This window comes from Schistocerca americana, chromosome 5 (genome assembly GCF_021461395.2).
Source record: "Schistocerca americana isolate TAMUIC-IGC-003095 chromosome 5, iqSchAmer2.1, whole genome shotgun sequence".
Classification (NCBI taxonomy): Eukaryota; Metazoa; Arthropoda; class Insecta; order Orthoptera; family Acrididae; genus Schistocerca; species Schistocerca americana.
Window position 1 is genome coordinate 703074810 of NC_060123.1, and position 15598 is coordinate 703090407.

At 39.9% G+C, this 15598-nt stretch overlaps 1 protein-coding gene across 1 annotated transcript; it reads right to left on the reverse strand.

Moving 5' to 3' along the window:
* Positions 1-12314: 12314 nt before the first annotated feature.
* Positions 12315-13967, reverse strand: LOC124616643 (piggyBac transposable element-derived protein 4-like). The gene has a single exon (XM_047144971.1). The coding sequence runs from the start codon at positions 13965-13967 to the stop codon at positions 12315-12317; it is 1653 nt and encodes a 550-aa protein (XP_047000927.1).
* Between the last annotated feature and the right edge of the window lie 1631 nt (positions 13968-15598).

Sequence of the window (15598 nt, forward strand, 5' to 3'; positions counted from 1 at the left end):
TCGGTCCTCTTGTACTTAAGTCGGCATTGTGAATTTTGATTTAATTCCGATGCAATTTCTGTGTTTCATCGTCAATAAGAGGGTGCAAGGTATACAGTAACCCTGAAGTGAAGCATCGGAATCTAAAACTGGACTCACAGGAGTGGTTCGAATCACCGAAAGTGAGAGTGTCAGTCCTCTTTTACTTAAGTCGGCATTGTGCCTTTTGTATTAAATTCGAATGCAATTTATGTGTTTCATCGTCAATACGAAGGTCCAAGGTATACAGTAAATCTGAAGTGAAGCATCGGAATCTAAAACAGGTCTCACAGAAGAGGTTCAAATCATAGAAAGTGAGAGTGTCAGGCTTCTTGTACTTATGTCGGCATTGTGCCTTTTGTATTAAATTCGGATGCAATTTCTGTGTTTCATAGTCAATAAAAAGGTCCAAGGGATACAGTATACCTGAAGTGAAGCATCAGAATCTAAAACTGGACTCACAAAAGAGGTTCAAACATAGACAGTTAGAGTGTCGGTCCTCTTGTACTTAAGTCGGCATTGTGCCTTTTGTATTAATTTCGGATGCAATTACTGTGTCTCATCGTCAATAAGATGGTCCAAGGGATACAGTAAACCTGAAGTGAAGCATCGGAATCTAAAACTGGACTCACAGGAGAGGTTCTCATCATAAAAAGTGAGAGTGTCAGTCTTCTTTTACTTAACTCGGCATTGTGCCTTTTGTATTAAATTCGGATGCAATTTCAGTGTTTCATCGTCAATAAGAAGGTCCCAAGTATACAGTAAACCTGAAGTGAAGCATCGGAATCTAAAACTGGACTCACAGGGGAGGTTCAAATCATAGAAAGTGAGAGTGTCAGTCCTCTTTTACTTAAGTCGGCATTGTGCCTTTTGTATTAAATTCGGATGCTATTTATGTGATTCATCGTCAATAAGAACGTCCAAGGTATACAGTAAACCTGAAGTTAAGCATCGGAATCTAAAACTGGACTCACAAGAGAGGTTCAAACATAGACAGTTAGAGTGTCGGTCCTCTTGTACTTAAGTCGGCATTGTGAATTTTGATTTAATTCCGATGCAATTTCTGTGTTTCATCGTCAATAAGAGGGTGCAAGGTATACAGTAACCCTGAAGTGAAGCATCGGAATCTAAAACTGGACTCACAGGAGTGGTTCGAATCACCGAAAGTGAGAGTGTCAGTCCTCTTTTACTTAAGTCGGCATTGTGCCTTTTGTATTAAATTCGAATGCAATTTATGTGTTTCATCGTCAATACGAAGGTCCAAGGTATACAGTAAATCTGAAGTGAAGCATCGGAATCTAAAACAGGTCTCACAGAAGAGGTTCAAATCATAGAAAGTGAGAGTGTCAGGCTTCTTGTACTTATGTCGGCATTGTGCCTTTTGTATTAAATTCGGATGCAATTTCTGTGTTTCATAGTCAATAAGAAGGTCCAAGGGATACAGTAATCGCGAAGTGAAGCATCGGAATCTAAAACTGGACTCACAGGAGAGGTTCAAATCATAGAAAGTTAGAGTGTCAGTCCTCTTGTACTTATGTCGGCATTGTGCCTTTTGTATTAAATTCGGATGCAAACTCTTTGTTTCATCGTAAATAAGAAGGTCCAAGGGATACAGTAAACCTGAAGTGAAGCATCGGAATCTAAAACTGGAATCACAGGAGAGGTTCAAAACTTAGACAGTTAGAGTGTCGGTCCTCTTGTACTTAAGTCGGCATTGTGCCTTTTGCATTAAATTCGGATGCAATTACTGGGTCTCATCGTCAATAAGAAGGTCCAAGGTATACAGTAAACGTGAAGTGTACCATCGGAAACTAAAACTGGACTCACAGGAGAGGTTCAAATCACAGAAAGTGAGAGTGACAGTCCTCTTTTACTGAAGTCAGCATTGTGCCTTTTGTATTAAATTCGAATGCAATTTATGTGTTTCATCGTCAATAAGAAGGTCCAAGGGATACAGTAAACCTGAAGTGAAGCATCGGAATCGAAAACTGGACTTACAAGAGAGATTCAACTCATAGAAAGTAAGAGTGTCAGTCCTCATGTACTTAAGTCGGCATTGTGCCTTTGGTATTAAATTCCGATGCAATTTCTGTGTTTCATCTTCAAAAAGAAGGTCCATGGGATACGGTAAACCTGAAGTGAAGCATTGGAATCTACAACTGGACTCACAGGAGAGGTTCAGATCTTAGAAAGTTATAGTGTCAGTCCTCTTGTACTTAAGTCGGCATTGTGCATTTTTAATTTAATTCCGATGCAATTTCTGTGTTTCATCGTCATTAAAAATGTGCAAGGTATACAGTAAACCTGAAGTGAAGCATCTAAATCTAAAACTGGTCTCACAGGAGAGGTTCAAATCATTGAATGTGAGTGTGTCAGTCCTCTTTTACTTAAGTCGGCATTGTGCCTTTTGTATTAAATTCAGATGCAATTTCTGTGTTTCATCGTCAATATGAAGGTCCAAGGGATACAGAAAACCTGAAGTGAAGTGTCGGAATTTAAAACTGGACTCACAGGATAGGTTCAAATCATAGAAAGTTAGAGTGTCAGTCCTCTTGTACTTGGCATTGTGCCTTTTGTATTACATTCGGATGCCAACTCTGCGTTGCATCGTCAATGAGAAGGTCCAAGTGATACAGTAAACCTGAAGTGAAAAATCGGAATCTAAAACTGGACTCACAGGAGAGGTTCAAATCATAGAGAGTGAGAGTGTCAGTCCTCTTTTACTAATGTCGGCATTGTGCCTTTTGTACTAAATTCGGATGCAATTTCTGTGTTTCATCGTCAATAAGAAGGTCCAAGGGATACAGTTGACCTGAAGTGAAGCATCGGAATCTAAAACTGGACTAACAGGAGAGGTGAAATCATAGAAAGAGAGAGTGTCAGTCCCCTTGTACTTAAGTCGGCATTGTGCCTTTGGTATTAAATTCGGGTGCAATTTCTGTATTTCATCGACAATAAGAAGGTCCAAGGGATACAGTAAACCTGAAGTGAGGCATCGGAATCTACAACTGGACTCACAGTAGAGGTTCACATCATAGAAAGTTCAAGTGTCAGTCCTCTTGTACTTAAGTCGGCATTGTGCCTTTAGAATTTAATTCCGATGCAATGTCCGTGTTTCATCGTCAATAAGAGGGTGCAAGGCATTCAGTAAACCTGAAGTGAAGCATCGGAATCTAAAACTGGACTCGCAGGAGAGGTTCAAATCACCGAAAGTGAGAGTGTAAGTCCTCTTTTACTTATGTCGGCATTGTGCGTTTTGTATTAAATTCGGATGCAATTTCTGTGTTTCATCGTCAATAAGAAGGTCCAAGGGATACTGTAAACCCGAAGTGAAGCATCCGAATCTAAAACTGGACTCACACGAGAGGTTCAAATCATAGAAAGTTAGAGTGTCAGTCCTGTTGTACTTAAGTCGGCATTGTGCCTTTTGTATTAAATTCGGATGCAAACTCTGTGTTTCATCGTAAATAAGAAGGTCCAAGGGATACAGTAAACCTGCAGTGAAGCATCGGAATCTAAAACTGGACTCACAGGAAGGGATCAAAACATAGACAGTTAGGGTGTCGGTCCTCTTGTACTTTGGTCGGCATTGTGCCTTTCGTATTAAAATCGGATACAATAACTGTGTCTCAACGTCAATAAGATGGTCCAAGGGATACAGTAAACCTGAAGTGAAGCATCGGAATCTAAAACTGGACTCACAGGAGAGGTTCACATCATAAAAAGTGAGAGTGTCAGTCCTCTTTTACTTATGTCAGCATTGTGCCTTTTGTATTAAATTCGGATGCAATTTCAGTGTTTCATCGTCAATAAGAAGGTTCCTGGTATACAGTAAACCTGAAGTGAAGCATCCGAATCTAAACTAGACTCACAGGGGAGGTTCAAATCATAGAAAGTGAGAGTGTCAGTCCTCTTTTACTTAAGTCGCCATTGTGCTTCTTGTATTAAATTCCGATGCAATTTCTGTGTTTCATCGTCAATACGAAGAACCAAGGGATACAGTAAACCTGAAGTGAAAAATCGGAATCTAAAACTAGACTCACAGGAGAGGTTCAAATCAAAGAAACTGAGAGTGTCAGTCCTCTTGTACTTAAGTCGAGATTGTGCCTTTTGTATTAAATTCCGATGCAATTTCTGTGTTTCATCGTCAATAAGAAGGTGCAAGGTATACAGTAAACCTGATGTGAAGCATCGGAATCTAAAACTGGACTCACAGGAGAGGTTCAAATCATAGAATGTTAGAGTGTCAGTCCTTTTGTACTTAAGACGGCATTGTGCCGTTTGTATTAAATTCGGATGCAATTTCTGTGTTTCATCGTCAATAAGAAGGTCCAAGGGATACAGTAATCCTGATGTGAAGCATCGGAATCTAAAACTGGACTCACAGGAGAGGTTCAAATCACCGAAAGTGAGAGTGTAAGTCCTCTTTTACTTATGTCGGCATTGTGCGTTTTGTATTAAATTCGGATGCAATTTCTGTGTTTCATCGCCAATAAGAAGGTCCAAGGGATACTGTAAACCCGAAGTGAAGCATCCGAATCTAAAACTGGACTCACAGGAGATTTTCAAATCATAGAAAGTTAGAGTGTCAGTCCTGTTGTACTTAAGTCGGCATTGTGCCTTTTGTTTTAAATTCGGATGCAAACTCTGTGTTACATCGTAAATAAGAAGGTCCAAGGGATACAGTAAACCTGCAGTGAAGCATCGGAATCTAAAACTGGACTCACAGGAAGGGATCAAATCATAGACAGTTAGGGTGTCGGTCCTCTTGTACTTTGGTCGGCATTGTGTCTTTTGTATTAAATTCGGATGCTATAACTGTGTCTCATCGTCAATAAGATGGTCCGAGGGATACAGTAAACCTGAAGTGAAGCATCGGAATCTAAAACTGGACTCACAGGAGAGGTTCACATCATAAAAAGTGAGAGTGTCAGTCCTCTTTTACTTATGTCAGCATTGTGCCTTTTGTATTAAATTCGGATGCAATTTCAGTGTTTCATCGTCAATAAGAAGGTTCCTGGTATACAGTAAACCTGAAGTGAAGCATCCGAATCTAAACTAGACTCACAGGGGAGGTTCAAATCATAGATAGTGAGAGTGTCAGTCCTCTTTTACTTAAGTCGCCATTGTGCTTTTTGTATTAAATTCCGATGCAATTTCTGTGTTTCATCGTCAATACGAAGAAACAAGGGATACAGTAAACCTGTAGTGAAAAATCGGAATCTAAAACTAGACTCACAGGAGAGGTTCAAATCAAAGAAACTGAGAGTGTCAGTCCTCTTGTACTTAAGTCGAGATTGTGCCTTTTGTATTAAATTCCGATGCAATTTCTGTGTCTCATCGTCAATAAGAAGGTGCAAGGTATACAGTAAACCTGATGTGAAGCATCGGATTCTAAAACTGGACTCACAGGAGAGGTTCAAATCATAGAAAGAGAGAGTGTCAGCCCTCTTTTACTTAAGTCGGCATGGTGCCTTTTGTATTAAGTTCGGATGCTATTTCTGTGCTTCATCGTCAATAAGAAGGTCCAAGGGATACAGTAAACCTGAAGTGAAGCATCGGTATCTAAAACTGGACTCACAGGAGAGGTTCAAATCATAGAATGTTAGAGTGTCAGTCCTCTTGTACTTAAGACGGCATTGTGCCGTTTGTATTAAATTCGGATGCAAATTATGTGTTTCATCGTCAATAAGAAGGTCCAAGGGATACTGTAATCCTGAAGTGAAGCATCGGAATCTAAAACTGGACTCACAGGAGAGGAACAAATCATAGAAAGTTAGAGTGTCAGTCCTCTTGCACTTATGTTGGCATTGTGCCTTTGGTATTAAATTACGATGCAAACTCTGTGTTTCATCGTAAATAAGAAGGTCCAAGGTATACGGTAAACCGGAAGTGACGCATCGGAATCTAAAACTGGACTCACAGGAGAAGTTCAAATCACAGAAAGAGAGAGTGTCAGTCCTCTTTTACTTATGTCGGCATTCTACCTTTTGTACTAAATTCGGATGCAATTTCTGTGTTTTATCGTCAATAAGAAGGTCCAAGGGATACATTAAACCTGAAGTGAAGCATCGGAATCTAAAACTGGACTCACAGGAGAGGTTCAGATCATAGAAAGTGAGAGTGTCAGTCTTCTTGTACTTAAGTCGGCATTGTGCCTTTTGTACTAATTTCGGATGCAATTTCTGTGTTGCATCGTCAATCAGAAGGTCCAAGGTATACAGTATTCCTGATGTGAAGCATCGGAATCCAAAACTGGACTCACAGGAGAGGTTCAAATCATAGAAACTTCGACTGTCAGTCCTCTTGTACTTAAGTCGGCATTGTGCCATTTGAATTTAATTTAGATGCAATTTCTGTGTTTGATTGTCAATAAGAGGGTGCAAGGAATACAGTAAACCTGAAGTGAAGCATCGGAATCTAAAACTGGACTCACAGGAGAGGTTCAAACCACCGAAAGTGAGAGTGTCAGTCCTCTTCTACTTAAGTCGGCATTGTGCTTTTGTATTAAATTCGGATGAAATTTCTGTGTTTCATCGCCAATAAGAAGGTCCAAGGTATACAGTAAACCTGAAGTGAAGCATCGGAATCTAAAACTGGACTCACAGGAGAGGTTCACATCATAAAAAGTGAGAGTGTCAGTCCTCTTTTAATTATGTCGGCATTGTGCCTTTTGTATTAAATTCGGATGCAATTTCAGTGTTTCATCGTCAATATGAAGGTCCCAGGTATACAGTAAACCTGAAGTGAAGCATCCGAATCTAAAACTGGACTCACAGGAGAGGTTCAAATCATAGAAAGTTCAAGTGTCAGTCCTCTTGTACTTAAGTCGGGATTGTGCCTTTTGAATTTAATTCCGATGCAATTTCTGTGTTTCATCGTCAATAATAGGGTGCAAGGTATACAGTAAACCTGAAGTGAAGCATCGGAATCTAAAACTGGACTCACAGGAGAGGTTCAAGTCACCGAAAGTGAGAGTGTAAGTCCTCTTTTACATAAGTCGGCATTGTGCTTTTTGTATTAAATTCGGATACAATTTCTGTGTTTCATCGTCAATAAGAAGGTCCAAGGTATACAGTAAACCTGAAGTGAAGCATCGGAACCTAAAACTGTTCTCACAGGAGAGGTTCAAATCATAGAAAGTAAAAGTGTCAGGCCTCTTGTATGTCAGTCGGCATTGTGCCTTTTGTAATAAATTCGGATGCAATTTCTGTGTTTCATCGTCAATAAGAAGGTCCAAGGGATACAGTAAACCCGAAGTGAAGCATCGGGACCTCAAACTGGACTCACAGGAGAGGTTCAAATCATAGAAAGAGAGTGTGTCAGTCCTCTTGTACTTAAGTCGGCAAATTGCCTTTTGTATTAAATTCGGATGCAAACTCTGTGTTTCATCGTAAATAAGAAGGTCCAAGGGATACAGTAAACCTGAAGTGAAGCATCAGAATATAAAACTGGACTCACAAGAGGGGTTCAAACATAGACTGTTAGAGTGTCGATCCTCTTGTACTTAAGTCTGCATTGTGCCTTTTGTATTAAATTCGGATGCAATTACTGTGTCTCATCGTCAATAAGTTGGTCCAAGGGATACAGTAAACCTGAAGTGAAGCATCGGAATCTAAAACTGGACTCACAGGAGAGGTTCACATCATAAAAAGTGAGAGTGTCAGTCTTCTTTTACTGAAGTCGGCATTGTGCCTTTTGTATTAATTTCGGATGCAATTCCAGTGTTTCATCGTCAATAAGAAGGTCCCAGGTATACACTAAACCTGAAGTGAAGCATCGGAATCTAAAACTGGACTCACAGGGGAGGTTCAAACCATAGAAAGTGAGAGTGTCAGTCCTCTTTTACTTAAGTCGGCATTGTGCTTTTTGTATTAAATTCCGATGCAATTTCTGTGTTTCATCGTCAATAAGAAGAACCAAGGGATACAGTAAACCTGAAGTGAAATATCGTAATTGAAAACTGGACTTAAAGGAGGGGTTCAAATCGTAGAACGTGAGAGTGTCAGTCCTCTAGTACTTAAGTCGGCATTGTGCCCTTTGAATTAAATTCGGATGCAAATTTCTGTGTTTCATCGACAATAAGAAGGTGCAAGATATAAAGTAAACCTAAAGTGAAGCATCGGAATCTAAAACTGGACTCACAGGAGAGGTACAAATCATAGAAAGTTAGAGTGTCAGTCCTCTTGTACTTATGTCGGCATTGTGCGTTTTGAATTTAATTCCGATGCAATTTCTGTGTTTCATCGTCAATAAGAGTGTCCAACTGATACAGTAATCCCAAAGTGAAGCATCGGGACCTAAAAGTGGACTCACAGGAGAGGTTCAAATCATAGAAAGAGAGTGTGTCAGTCCTCTTGTACTTAAGTCGGCAAATTGCCTTTTGTATTAAATTCGGATGCAAACTCTGTGTTTCATCGTAAATAAGAAGGTCCAAGGGATACAGTAAACCTGAAGTGAAGCATCAGAATCTAAAACTGCACTCACAAGAGAGGTTCAAACATAGACAGTTAGAGTGTCGGTCCTCTTGTATTTAAGTCGGCATTGTGCCTTTTGTATTAAATTCGGATGCAATTACTGTGTCTCATCGTCAATAAGATGGACCAAGGGATACAGTAAACCTGAAGTGAAGCATCGGATTCTAAAACTGGACTCACAGGAGAGGTTCACATCATAAAAAGAGAGAGCGTCAGTCCTATTTTACTTAGGTCGGCATTGTGCCCTTTGTATTAAATTCGGATGCAATTACAGTGTTTCATCGTCAATAAGAAGGTCCCAGGTATACAGTAAACCTGAAGTGAAGCATCGGAATCTAAAACTGGACTCACAGGAGTGGTTCGAATCACCAAAAGTGAAAGTGTCAGTCCTCCGGCATTGTGCGTTTTGTATTAAATTCGAATGCAATTTATGTGTTTCATCGTCAATAAGAAGGTCCAAGGTATACAGTAAACCTGAAGTGAAGCATCGGAATCTAAAACAGGTCTCACAGGAGAGGTTCAAATCATAGAAAGTGAGAGTGTCAGGCTTCTTGTACTTATGTCGGCATTGTGCCTTTTGTATTAAATTCGGATGCAATTTCTGTGTTTCATAGTCAATAAAAAGGTCCAAGGGATACAGTATACCTGAAGTGAAGCATCAGAATCTAAAACTGGACTCACAAGAGAGGTTCAAACATAGACAGTTAGAGTGTCGGTCCTCTTGTACTTAAGTCGGCATTGTGCCTTTTGTATTAATTTCGGATGCAATTACTGTGTCTCATCGTCAATAAGATGGTCCAAGGGATACAGTAAACCTGAAGTGAAGCATCGGAATCTAAAACTGGACTCACAGGAGAGGTTCTCATCATGAAAAGTGAGAGTGTCAGTCTTCTTTTACTTAAGTCGGCATTGTGCCTTTTGTATTAAATTCGGATGCAATTTCAGTGTTTCATCGTCAATAAGAAGGTCCCAAGTATACAGTAAACCTGAAGTGAAGCATCGGAATCTAAAACTGGACTCACAGGGGAGGTTCAAATCATAGAAAGTGAGAGTGTTAGTCCTCTTTTACTTAAGACGGCATTGTGCCCTTTGTATTAAATTCGGATGCAATTTATGTGTTTCATCGTCAATAAGAAGGTCCAAGGTATACTGTAAACCTGAAGTGAAGCATCGGAATCTAAAACTGGACTCACAGGAGAGGTACAAATCATAGAAAGTTAGAGTGTCAGTCCTCTTGTACTTAAGTCGGCATTGTGCCTTTTGAAATTAAATCCGATGCAATTTTTTTGTTTCATCGTCAATAAGAGGGTGCAAGGTATACAGTAAACCTGAAGTGAAGCATCGGAATCTAAAACTGGACTCACAGGAGAGGTTCGAATCACCGAAAGTGGGAGTGTCAGTCCTCTTTTACTTAAGTCGGCATTGTGCCTTTTGTATTATATTCGGATGCAATTTCTGTGTTTCATCTTCAATAAGAAGGTCCAAGGGATACAGTAATCCCGAAGTGAAGCATCGGAATCTAAAACTAGACTCACAGGAGAGGTTCAAACCATAGAAAGTTAGAGTGTCAGTCCTCTTGTACTTAAGTTGGCATTGTGCCTTTTGTATTAAATTCGGATGCAAACTCTTTGTTTCATCGTAAATAAGAAGGTCCAAGGGATACTGTAAACCTGAAGTGAAGCATCGGAATCTAAAACTGGACTCACAGGAGAGGTTCAAAACTTAGGCTGTTAGAGTGTCGGTCCTCTTGTACTTAAGTCGGCATTGTGCTTTTTGTATTAAATTCGGATGCAATTACTGGGTCTCATCGTCAATAAGAAGGTCCAAGGTATACAGTAAACCTGAAGTGTACCATCGGAAACTAAAACTGGACTCACAGGAGAGGTTCAAATCACAGAAAGTGAGAGTGTCAGTCCCCTTTTACTGAAGTCGGCATTGTGCCTTTTGTATTATATTCGGATGCAATATCTGTGTTTCATCGTCAAAAAGAAGGTCCAAGGGATTCAGTAAACCTGAAGTAAAGCATCGGAATCTAAAACTGGACTCACAAGAGAGGTTCAAACATAGACAGTTAGACTGTCGGTCCTCTTGTACTTAAGTCGGTATTGTGCCTTTTGTATTAAATTCGGATGCAAACTCTTTGTTTCATCGTAAATAAGAAGGTCCAAGGGATACAGTAAACCTGAAGTGAAGCATCGAAATCTGAAACTGGACTCACAGGAGAGGTTCAAAACTTAGACAGTTAGAGTGTCGGTCCACTTGTACTTGAGTCGGCATTGTGCCTTTTGTATTAAATTCTAATGCAATTACTGGGTCTCATCGTCAATAAGAAAGTCCAAGGTATACAGAAAACCTGAAGTGTACCATCGGAAACTAAAACTGGACTCACAGGAGAGGTTCAAATCACAGAAAGTGAGAGTGTCAGTCCTCTTTTACTGAAGGCGGCATTGTGCCTTTTGTATTATATCCGGGTGCAAACTCTGTGTTTCATCGTAAATAAGAAGGTCCAAGGGATACAGTAATCCCAAAGTGAAGCATCGGAATCTAGAACTGGACTCACAGGAGAGGTTCAAATCATAAATAGTTAGAGTGTCAGTCCTCTTGTACTTAAGTCGGCATTGTGCCTTTTGTATTAAATTCGGATGCAAACTCTGTGTTTCATCGTCAATAAGAAGGTCCAAGGGATACAGTAAACCTGAAGTGAAGCATCGGAATGTAAAACTGGACTCACAGGAGGGGTTCAAATAAAAAAAAGTGAGAGTGTCAGTCCTCTTGTACTTCAGCCGGCATTGTGCTTTTTGTATTGAACTCGGATGCAATTTCTGTGTTTCATCGTCAATAAGATGGTACAAGGGATACAGTAAGCCTTAAGTGATGCATCGGAATCTAAAACTGGACTAACAGGAGAGGTTCACATTATAAAAAGTGAGAGTGTCAGTCCTCCTTCACTTAAGTCGGCATTGTGCTTTTTGTATTAAATTCGAATGCAATTTCCACGTTTCATCGTCAAAAAGAAGGTCCAAGGGATACAGTAAAGCTGATGTAAAGCATCGGAATCTAAAACTGGACTCACAGGAGAGGTTCAAAACTTAGACAGTTAGAGTGTCGGTCGTCTTGTACTTAAGTCGGCATTGTGCCTTTTGTATTAAATTCGGTTGCTATTACTGGGTCTCATCGTCAATAAGAAGGTCCAAGGTATACAGTAAACCTGAAGTGTACCATCGGAAACTAAAACTGGACTCACAGGAGAGGTTCAAATCACAGAAAGTGAGAGTGTCAGTCCTCTTTTACTGAAGTCGGCATTGTGCCTTTTGTATTAGATTCGGATGCAATATCTGTGTTTCATCGTCAAAAAGAAGGTCCAAGGGATACAGTAAACCTGAAGTAAAGCATCGGAATCTAAAACTGGACTCCTAGGAGAGGTTCAAATCATACAAAGTTAGAGTGTCAGTCCTCTTCTACTTAAGTCGGCATTGTGCCTTTTGTATTAACACTCTCTGTACCAGGCCTATTTTATGCACCCGTCCCTAGAAACCGGGCAATTTTACCAATATTAAAAAAATTACTGCATCAAATCTACTGTTTGGATTGTGGCAAATTTGGTACCATCTTGAAGCTGCACATTTCTACTTTAATTCTGAGTGAAAGAAACTACTTTACAATGCACAGCTTTAAGGTACAGTTATAGAAATCACTTAGATGTTTTAAGAATTTAGAAAAAGTCATACGAATAAGGGAATACAATTGTGATTTATTTTTAACCAAAATTGTGGCACTACATTACATGTTTCTGATAGTATACAGTATTACATATAAATTTCACACAGAATCATATTGTTTTTTAGTGTGGAAAATTTTAAAGCAAGGTTCCAGGCAGAGTGCAACGCCACACTGTTCACATTCGTATCGTGTCTCTTTGCGAGAAGCCTTGCCACTCTGTTTCTTGCTCCTGGAACTGCACACGTGACACACACGAGCAGCATACTTCTTAGTAGTTGCAGGTATGTGCTGCAAAAAATGTCTCTTTGTTAGCCGACCTACAGTTCCTTCATTTCTTGGAATGAATTCAAGTGTGTCGTCTTCAACAAGCTGAACTGCAAGCACTGTTATAAAGTCTGTTATTGTAATTTTCTTCCTGTGCACTGCATTGTACAGCCAAAATGCATTTGATACTCCCATAAGCAGCAAATGGAAATATAATTTTCGCCACCATTTCACAGTTCTGTGCTGGAACGGATTGTACTGCAGGCGTTGGTCTCCAATATCCACTCCAATTTTATTGAGGTTGTAATCAAGTACCTGAAGTGGTTTCAATACTACAGACCCATTTCTCTTAGTATGCGTACCAAATGTTGCTTGATGCCTTGTAGACAATGTATACACATCTCTCTTATCTTTCCACTTCATTGCCAATACATTATCTTTACGCCGAAAAGACATTTCGCCCTTTTTCAGCTTAGCAGATACTAAATCTTTAGGCAATCCTTTCCTGGATTTGTTCACAGTACCAACAGCTCCAGTGCCTTTCTCTGCCAGTTGCTGAAATAGCTCTGGACTGGAATAAAATCGATCTAAATACACAGTGTGGCCTTTGTTCAGCAAGCTGCTGTCAGACAACAATCGCAAAATAACCGCAGACGAAGAATTGTCAACAATATGCTTACCAGCATAAACTTCAAAATTTACAACATAGCCACTACTGGCTTCAGCAACAGCATATACTTTCAGTCCATACTTATGAGGCTTATTTTGCATGTAAACACGGAAACTCACACGACCTCGAAATGGGCAAATTCCTTCATCAATTGTCACTTTTTCTGAGGGACGATATGCCTGGATACATCGCTCCTTCAAATTATTATAATATGGCAAAACTTTGTAAAGTGGATGAAATCCATCTTCGCCTGGTTTTTTCTGATTTGAATTGTCAACAAGATGCAAGCATGACAGTATCTGAGTGAAACGCAAACGGCTCATGACATGGGGACAAAAGTTACAACTAAGAACAGGATTAGTGCTCCAATGGTCCGCAATTTTGGGCTTTTTCGAAACACACATGTGGAAAATAATACCCAAGAAACGCCTCATCTCACTTATAGTCACTGGCTTCCACGAACTCAAAACTGAATGGGGCTTCAGATTATTTCCTCTTCTTTTCTTCTGTATTGTCTGTGATGCATACAAATTTGTCTGTCTCTTGAGTTCATTTACGTCACTGTCAGTAAGGAACACTTTACTGCAATCCAGTACAGAACTCGACTCATCAATATCCACTAGTATCTGCCTGGGTGTCGTGTTGACAGGCAGAGGTCGGTAGGTGTCAACTGCAGTCCACTCACTGTCTTTCGGATACGGCACAGCTGCTGGATTTGAAGCAACACCTTCAACATCATTCTCGTCTTCATCTGAAGACAAACTGTCATCAATCTCGTCTTCTAAAAAGAATATCACATTATGTGTAACTACATACATCGTTTACACATGTTCAACAGATATGTGCGTACTGCACAATTACGTGGAAAATTCGGAAATACGTACCTTCAAACACACCATTGCATTCAGAATCGTCTGAATCACTCTCTACATTATCCAGAGTGTCGCTATGATTGATCAAATCCGCAATTTCTGCGTCTGATAAACCGCGCCGAAACATGATGACAAACAACTGAATGATATACAGACTGAGAACGCAAAGATAAGTTTTAACATGAATTACAGCGCTGCCGTGACATCTATGGACGCATTTTGTTAATAAACATCTGAAAAACGTATAGCGCTGGCCAAACCCGTAGAAATAACGTTGCAGTGTTTTGAATGAAATTAAATGTAGCGGCCCGTAAATTTTACGGGCTTGGTGATTTTCGCGCGATCCCAGGCCCGTAAATTTTACGGGCTTGGCGCTTAGAGTGTTAAATTCGGATGCAAACTCTGTGTTTCATCGTCAATAGGAATGTCCAAGGGATACAGTAAACCTGAAGTGAAGCATCGGAATGTAAAACTGGACTCACAGGAGAGGTTCAAATCAAAGAAAGTGAGAGTGTCAGTCCTCTTGTACTTAAGTCGGCATTGTGTCTTTTGTGTTGATTTCGGATGCAATTTCTGTGTTTCATCGTCAATAAGATGGTCTAAGGGATACAGTAAGCCTGAAGTGTTGCATCGGAATCTAAAACTGGACTCACAGGAGAGGTTCACAATATAAAAAGTGGGAGTGTCAGTCCTCTTTTACTTAAGTCGGCATTGTGCTTTTTGTATTAAATTCGGATGCAATTTCTGTGTTTCATCGTCAATACGAAGGTCCAAGGGATACAGTAAACTTGAAGTGAAGCATCGGAATCGAAAACTGGACTTACAGGAGAGGTTCAAATCGTAGAACGTGAGAGTGTCAGTCCTCTTGTAAGTCGGCATTGTGCCTTTTGTATTAAATTCGGATGCAATTTCTGTGTTTCATCGTCAATAAGAAGCCGCAAGATATACAGTAAACCTGAAGTGAAGCATCGGAATCTAAAACTGGATTCTCAGGAGAGGTTCAAATCGTAGAAAGTGATAGTGTCAGTCCTCTTGTACTTAAGCTGGCATTGTGCATTTTGTATTAAATTCGGATGCAATTTCTGTCTTTCATCTTCAATAAGAAGGAGCAAGGTATACAGTAAACCTGAAGTGAAACGTCGGAATCTAAAACTGGACTCACAGGAGAGGCTCAAATCGTAGAAAGTGAAAGTGTCAGTCCTCTTGTACTTAAATTGGATTTGTGCCTGTTGTACTAAATTCGGATGCAATTTCTGTGTTTCATCGTCAATAAGAAGGTGCAACGTATACAGTAAAAGTGAGGTGAAGCATCGGAATCTAAAACTAGACTCACAGGTGAGGTTCAAATCATAGAGAGTGTCAGTCCACTTGTACTTAAGTCGGCATTGTGCCTTTTCTATTATATTCGGATGCAATTTCTGTGTTTCATCGACAATAAGAATGTCCAAGGGATACAGTAAACCTGAAGTGAAGCATCGTAATCTAAAACTGGACTCAAAGGAGAGGCTCAAATCATAGACAGTTACAGTGTCAGTCCTCTTGTACTTATGTCTGCATTGTGCCTTTTGTATTAAATT

Bases quoted from the DNA above. Each gene is read 5' to 3' on its own strand.
- LOC124616643 (XM_047144971.1), bottom strand. From the start codon at position 13,967: ATGTATGTAGTTACACATAATGTGATATTCTTTTTAGAAGACGAGATT.